Here is an 8,004-nt window from a genome sequence, read left to right as displayed (position 1 = left end):
TGAAAAACATTGCCACACACATGTGAGTTCCACCCTGAATACTTGACCATGCCTTAGATGACCAAGATGACTGAATGGCTTTTTTGCCCATTTTAGACTGGACACAAGAACTCGTATCACTCCACTGTCAATGAGAATGAGAAAACCAGACATTGGTAGAATCTCCTACTACAGCTCTTGCCATATTCCTGGCTATTGTAGAACTTGCTGCTAAATTATTTTCATTTGCCTGCCTTCTTTGAAAACATACGGTCAGCATACTATGGACTGCTGACTGATGTTGCGTAAATCAGACAAACACAAGCCTATTTACCTGAGTAGTTTATCATTCATGACGATGATTCAAGAGTGAAACAGCTGGAAACCAATCCAAAGGATTTCAAATAAACTATATAAATTTAATTACAAGCATACAATATATCCAAATAAAATGGTGGTTCTACCATCTGCTTCAAACTTCACAATTAAGCACCATTCTTCTGCTTTCAGTAAAGTAGAATGGAACACAATTATCAGCTCATGAGGGAAAGGGAAATCAATTAACTTCCCTATTTGTACCAGCCACATATTCAAGTCTAGATATTTTTATCCTGCACCACCAAGTCAAGTCAAGTCACCTTTATTCATATAGCGCTTTTTACAACGCCGATTGTTTAAAAGCAGCTTCACAGTGTTAAAAAGGAAAATAATGCAATATAATTTGACTCGGCTGTACAGACGCTCTGGTGTGAACGGTGATGTCATCAGCTCATTTCAATTATCATATAGTGACAATGCAGGCAGGGGTGCATTTCCCGAAAGAGGCGTTAGCCAACTATGGTCGCAAGTTCCGTCGTTAGCAGCATAGTTCAACGAGTCAGTGTTTCCCGAAACCATAGTTCCAACGAACGTTCGCAAACAGCATCGCAAAGTTGTGTGGTTGGAACGACAGCTCTCGACCTGTGGTTAGAAGCATAGTTTCTTGTTTGCAGGACATGTGGACTTCATAAATCCTTATCTTGAGCAAAATAAGCAAGCTGACATTATTTATAATACAAACAAATGTCATTAACATCTTTTAGTTTGTCAAGAGATTTAAAGCACCGTTTTTAAAGAGTGCGCATGCCGCATGTGCTTGCTCTACTACGTAAGGATGAGACAATGATTGAATCTGGATATAAAGCTAAATAACTGAGAAAAATTAGAATTACTCCACAGATGACGTTCATAATTTATAGCAAAAAATCTAGCATTAATTCAACCTCAAACAGATCCATTAAAAGAAGTTATTACTCCACCACCTGCGTGACATCATCAACCAACGTGGTTGAACGACAAATTTGCGACAATACAGTTTCGGGAAACAGTCGTAACTAGCTAGTTGATTTCTTCAACGATGCATCGTACTATGGAAGTTAAGCAGTGAGTTACGTCGTTGTACGGGAAACGCACCCCAGATCAGTAATTTAGTTGAACATTTATTTGAATATTTAGTTGAAAATGTAGTGCCCCCCAACTGAGCAAGCCAAGCCAAAGGCGACAATGGCAAGGAACCAAAACTCCATCAGGTGGCATAAAGGAGAAAAAAAAAACTTGGGAGAAACCAGGCTCAGTCGGGGTGCCAGTTCTCCTCTGGCCAACGAACAAACAGTGTATGATTATGATTCTGGCAACATTACAGGTCAGAAGTCATATTAGATCGGAATATTCGAAAGATTGGAGTCATCACGCTGGAGACGGGTTTATTGAGGATGCCATGTTAATGAGGCAATTATTAGATAGGAATATTCAAAAGATCCGAGTCCTCACGCCAGAGACAGGTTAATTGAGGATGCAGTGTCGATGAGGCAATTATTAGATAGGAATATTCAAATAATCGGAGTCTTCACGCCAGAGACGGGTTTATTGAGGATGCGGTGTCAATGAGGCAATTATTAGATAGGAATATTCAAATGATTGGCGTCATCACGCCAGAGATGGGTTTATTGAGGATGTCGTGTTGATGAGGCAATGTCAGTGTGGAGTCTAATTCAGGGGGGTCACCAAAATGTCCCTTTTTTAAAAATGAAATATATGTTTTATATTGTTTTGTTGTTATGTGATATGTTATGTTATATGTTATATGTTGTGTTATGTTGTGAAGACATTTTTGCGGCTGAAGCCACTTCCATGTTTTGATGAGTTGAGAATGAGTATGAGTTGAGAATGAGGTTAAAATGTCACAAGAGCAACATTTTTGAGGAGGTTAAAAAAAAACAAAAAAATCCAGTGATGTTCCTTATAAAATTGGCCTGGTTTGTGCATAACCTCCGACTGTAGAGCTTTGTTAAAAATCACTGTCTTCATCAACTTCAAAATCGAGCACATGCAACTCATTGTTCTTCTGTATCGCTTCTTCCTCCTCCTCCTCTGTGCTGTTTTTGGTTTCTCTTCCATCCCTCTTCACAATCTGATGATATTCCTGATAGATTCCAGTCAGAGCCTGTGCTGCATCGACAGATACTTTCAGCTTTCCAACCACATCCTGCTCTTCATCTGCACTGACAACTGAAAGATAAAAACAGATATTAATGCATGCATTTCTTATGCATATATTTCAAGTATATTTTCATCTCCTTTAAATGGCTGAATATTACCATTGATCTGTTCTTCAATAACATCATTTCCAGTCAGAAGAAGTTCTCTTAAATCTAAGTAGGCATAGCCAACATCTTCACATTCTTCTTGCTCATTCATGGGCTCACTGACTACTGTGAACTTTAACCTAGATGATTGGAGGAAAGACACCTAGAGGTTAGAAGATCTTCTTTATAAATCTTTCATTTTATTGCCATGTGAAATTACTATTATTAATAATTAATCATTTGTTACATTTATATAGCGCTTTTCTGGATACTCAAAGCGCTTTACATGGAAGGGGGGTGGGTCTCCTCAACCACCACCAATGTGCAGAATCCACCTGGATGATGCGACGGCAGCCATATTGCGCCAGAACGCCCACCACACACCAGCTTATTGGTGGAGAGGAGACCAAGATTGTTACATCTATCAGTATCATGTTTTCTCTGTTTACCTGCCCTGGTTGGGGTCAGTGCCTTCCAGCATGGTGTAGAGGTAATGTCTCAGAGGAGCTGCTTCCAATGAATCCACATGAATAACTGACAACAAATAAGGGAACATATACATTATGTTGATTATGTGTTAGTTTTGTTTTTATCACTTTTTAAAAAATGTATCATACCAAGTTAAAGTTACATTGACAGCCCTACAATATATATAATGTACTTGTAGATAAGATAGACCTAATATAAATTAAATAAGTGGCCACTTAAGTGTACTTAAAGAGAGATCACTTTCGTGAGTATGTTTCCTAACACACTTTGGAAACAAAGTGCACAATGTGCGCACAAAAAATGCACTACAATCCTGTCAAAAGTAACGTTTTATTTTAAAGTGCCTTTTTAATAATTACGTCTTAATAATATTTTGTCATGCTTTAAAAAAGTACATTCATTCTGATGATGTGTTGACTTGCACTAAACTTGTGACTAAAGCAGATGTTAAGCAATTGATTAGAATTTTAACTTGTGTTATTTAATATTACATTTAAAAGTTAATACATTTTATTTGGAGCTTCATCTTTACAGGTGTGTAATTATGTGTAAATATAATATGTAAATACATTTAAATTCATACAACATATATATATTCTATTTTCCTCTATTCCCTCCCTATTCTAGCTTATGCTACTCTAAGTAATGTCCAAAACGTAGTATTTCAGCCACTTTCTGTGTTTCTTCGCCTCTTCATGACGGATCGCTTCCTGTATTCCATTGTAAGTCGCTTTGGATAAAAGCATCTGCTAAATGCATAAATGTAAATGTACATATAAGCTTCAATAGAAATTACATTCAATTATTTAGTTTACCATAAATGCAGTACATTCAGATTTACACTTTGACCATATTTTAAAGACAACAGAAATAATTATTAAATCAAAATATAAGGATGTACATAAGTCCTACTTCAGTAGGTGGTCAAAAAAACACTCTAAAGTTAAGCTAATTGAGTTTAATATAAATGTAAACTATAAAACTAATAACATGCAATCAGTGTCCAAAAACACAATATTCAGTTTGTAATATAGTTTTTGTGTATTATTGTATTATTTTTGTGTATTATTGTTTATAAGTTTTTATTGTTTATTATTTCTGTTATAAACACTCTTTTTAAAGGTATGCTAAAGTGTATTTAATTTTTACAAGGGTGGGTCAATAGCATCTCTCTTTGTAAGTGACATTTTTATTCCTACTACTCAAATCTGCCGCACATCATGCTAAACCTGCTATCCGTTTGTCCTAATCGAGTGTTCTGTTATTCCATGCTGAAAGTTCAAAAATCACAGTCTATTAAAACATATGTGATGTTTAAATTAAACAGTTTAATATACAGCTACTGCATGTTGAACGGAAGTTTGGGCCAATGAGACGTCAGTGTGGGTGGGGCTACACAGAGTGATGTTAAAGGTTTAGTTCACCCAAAAATGAAAATTCTGTCATTAATTACTCACCCTCATGTCATTCGACACCCGTAAGACCTCCGTTCATATTCGGAACACAAATGAAGATTTTTTTGTTGAAAGCTGATGGCTGAGAAAGGCTTCAGATAGGCCTCCATTGGCATTCAGTACATTTACACTCCCAAGACCCATAAAAGGCACTTAAAACGTCGTTACAAAGTCCATCTCACCACAGTGGCTCTACAATAATTTTACGATGCGACGACAATAGTTTTTGTGCGCAAAAAAAAATCAAAATAACACCTTTATCCAACTTGTTCTTGTCTTCCGTGTGTGCCTCCACGACTCATGCTTTTATGGGTCTTGGGAGTGTAAATGTACTGAATGCCAATGGAGGCCTATCTGCCTTTCTCAGCCATCAGCTTTCAACAAAAAATATCTTCATTTGTGTTCCGAATATGAACGGAGGTCTTACGGGTGTCGAACGACATGAGGGTGAGTAATTAATGACAGAATTTTCATTTTTGGGTGAACTAACCCTTTAAAGGTAGCAGATGGTTAGGACCAAGGCTTTTACCATGGAAGAGCATCCGATCAAGACACATAAAGGTAATTCATTTAATTTCAGTGACCTTACCTCGTGTAAAGTTATAGTGTATTTCCTCCCCGTCTATTGGTTTACGCAGGGACATGGGCGTTTCTGTTGTCTCCATGGGAATACCTAGAAGGCGGTATTCTACATACACCTGGTGCACTGAATGGTCAAGTGCAACACTGGAAGAAGGGTTAAAAGAGAGTGACAGGATTTCCACTCTGAGTCTGTCTCCCTGTAAGACACAAAGACAAATGTTAGATTTTACAATGTTAATAAAGAGCTGACTCTTCCCATTTAAGACCAGATGCAAGAACATACCCTATGCACGTACATGAAAACAAATGTTTCAGCTACGCCAGCTTGATTTCATGAAATATTGCTCTGATGCTCTGGCAAACACCTAAGCATTCAAACGTAATTAAGTGATTTAGATAATAGAGATTTCTTCCAAGCGACAGTGTACAGTACTCAAAAAAAAAAATCAATGAAGATAATGATTGGCTGTCTGAAACATAGCTGGATGTCAAAGAAAATGATGTCAAGTCACCTTTATTTATATAGCGCTTTTTACAATGCAGATTGTTTCAAAGCAGCTTCACAGTGTTAAACAGGAAAATAAAGCAACAGAATTTGATTGGCTGTACAGCCGCTCTGGAGAAAACAGTGATGTCATCAGTTCATTTCAATTATCCTACAGTGAAAATGTGGGCAGATCAGTAATTTAGTTGATATAGTTAATTTAGTTTAGTAATTAGATTTAGATTTAAATGTGAGTTTAACATTTTCCAATTCTAATTAGCAGTCATTTAAGTAGGGATGTTGAGAAATATAGTGTATAGGTTTCATTTCAATTAGTAGTGTCTCTGATTTCAGGTAGAATGACTATAATGTGATGTCATTCCTTAATGTGTTAAAATGACTTGTATCTTGGGAAAGATTTAGTTTAAAAATGACTTATATTGTGATAAAGATTTTGGTTGTAAATGACTTGTACCGTGGTAGGGATTTTGGTTGAAAGTGAATTATTTTGTGGTAAAGATTTTGGTTGAAAATTAATTAGGGGTGTAAGAGTCGGTTTTGGTGCTAAGACAAAAGCTGAGCTACACACCTCAGTAATTGAACAATAAAAGTCACTAATCTTGAGGAAAAGATCTCACAGAAACTGTGACAACACCCTGACAAACATTCCTCCCCCCTCCCCATTTTGCCCTCTCCTTGTCCTGGTTTCAAGTCACCAAATGCAGATATATCAGTGATGATGTTATTTGTAAATCTATTGTTTAATCCTTTTCATGTTTGATGTCTTTTTAAAGGTCTCAGTGCGAATGGTAAAATGGTCTCAGTTTCACTGCAGTCACTGGTAGTATTAGAAAGATTGGAAAACTAATGAGAATTCAGTTCTCCTTTGAGTAGTCTCTTCAAAGATATCTGATCCACTCCCCCAAAACCAGGTGGGGGTGTTGCAAATATTTACAGCCCTTTTGTTCTGGTTGGAGTATTTAAGGCTGGATGTTCTAACTCTCTGGGGGAATATTCTGCAATCAGACCCCCCGTGCAAACTGCATGTAGATGTGCCAGACATGATGACTCCTTTAAATTGTTTTCATATTGCTTTGCAATTGTGTTTTATGTTTTTACGCTGATCAGTTGTGTACCATGGATTCTTGCTTACGTATTTACTTTTCCTGTCTGGCCAAATAAATGTTAACCTTGATTTCTCTTGTATGGTTCCGAAATCGTTATTCTAGTATGGATCGATGTAGAGTCCTTTATTACCGCAAAATCTAGGGTTATGATAGATCACACCGATGACGCCACGACTGAAGCATGGAGCGCAGCGTGCGCGATATTCCGATTTCTGACTATCGCTGGGTTAGCAAGTTGTAGTCCGTAGATATTACTAAAATTACACTTTTTGTTGAGTGAGCATGTGCAACCACTTAAAGGTAAAATATTCACCCTACATCCTCTGACTAATCACAGAAGTAACCGTTTTGTGTCCGTGAGCGCGCGAACCGGACGCGTCATGTCTCTGTGCGATTTAGGGTCTCTCGATGAACGAATATAAAAACTAGGAAGATATAAAGAAAATCAACGATCTAAATTAAATCGCGACTAATCGTAAAATCAGCTGATAAACTCTAAATGTAGCACACTTTATGGAGTCACTTAGAATTGGAGTCAGATAAAATTATTAATGGAGTCAGATTTAAAATGAGATATCAATAAATTAAAAGAACTTCACCGAAAGGCTGAAAAGGCTTACACGCAGAATTCCTTTTGACCACGTCATTAGTTTTCGGTTTTTGGGCTAATGGATGGAGTTTTACAGTTGGTGACCTCGACGTGATCTCCCGGTGGCGGCGAGTGTCTTTTCAGCTAAATATTGGGATGCCACAAGCGAGAGGTTTGATCTTCTTCTCTTTCTTCAGCTGTTATGGTAAGTCCATTCTTATTTGCCTTTTATAAATGTTGGGAGTGTATAGTACTGAATACTGTATAAATCTGATGGGGCGTGAAAAGAAGACAACCATATTGCTTATCAGGGACATGAAAGCAACAGCGTAGAGTAGAAATGATATCCCTTGCTTTAAAATTCTCCTTGTTTGCACACGCAGCAAGAGAGGAAATTTTATTTCTGTACTCAAGAGAGCTCTGTAAATTAAAACCTTGAATTCTGAGGAAAATGTCCAGTTACATTTGTTAATTTGCTTTGCTGCAACAACGCGACAAAGAAAAAGAACAAATGGTCACGTTAACTTGTGAATGAAATCTTGTGAGTAGATGAGCTAAAATAACATTGACACGATCTCACTGGAATCCTTTGTGTGTAAAATGTGAAGGTGGACAAAACTGGTTCAGGTCTGATGTCACAATTATAAATGTCTTATAAAATATAGCGTTTTACTAT

The 8,004-nt window shown here is 37.1% G+C and overlaps 1 protein-coding gene across 1 annotated transcript in view; it reads right to left on the bottom strand.

Moving 5' to 3' along the window:
• Positions 1-311: 311 nt before the first annotated feature.
• The window catches only part of rpgrip1 (RPGR interacting protein 1), a 45,128-nt gene continuing 37,435 nt past the window's right edge, over positions 312-8,004 (bottom strand). Inside the window, exons 24-27 of the mRNA XM_079806800.1 lie at positions 5,136-5,325; positions 3,053-3,137; positions 2,616-2,743; positions 312-2,526 (exon numbers count right to left, since the gene is read on the bottom strand). Of these exons, the coding sequence (XP_079662926.1) occupies positions 2,306-2,526; positions 2,616-2,743; positions 3,053-3,137; positions 5,136-5,325 (624 nt within the window). The 3' untranslated portion in view covers positions 312-2,305. The remainder of the gene's footprint in view (positions 2,527-2,615; positions 2,744-3,052; positions 3,138-5,135; positions 5,326-8,004) is intronic.

This window comes from Gobio gobio (assembly GCF_949357685.1).
Source record: "Gobio gobio genome assembly, chromosome: 23".
Classification (NCBI taxonomy): Eukaryota; Metazoa; Chordata; class Actinopteri; order Cypriniformes; family Gobionidae; genus Gobio; species Gobio gobio.
The sequence above is the reverse complement of the archived record's forward strand: the minus strand, read 5'-3'. Positions and strand labels throughout refer to the sequence as shown.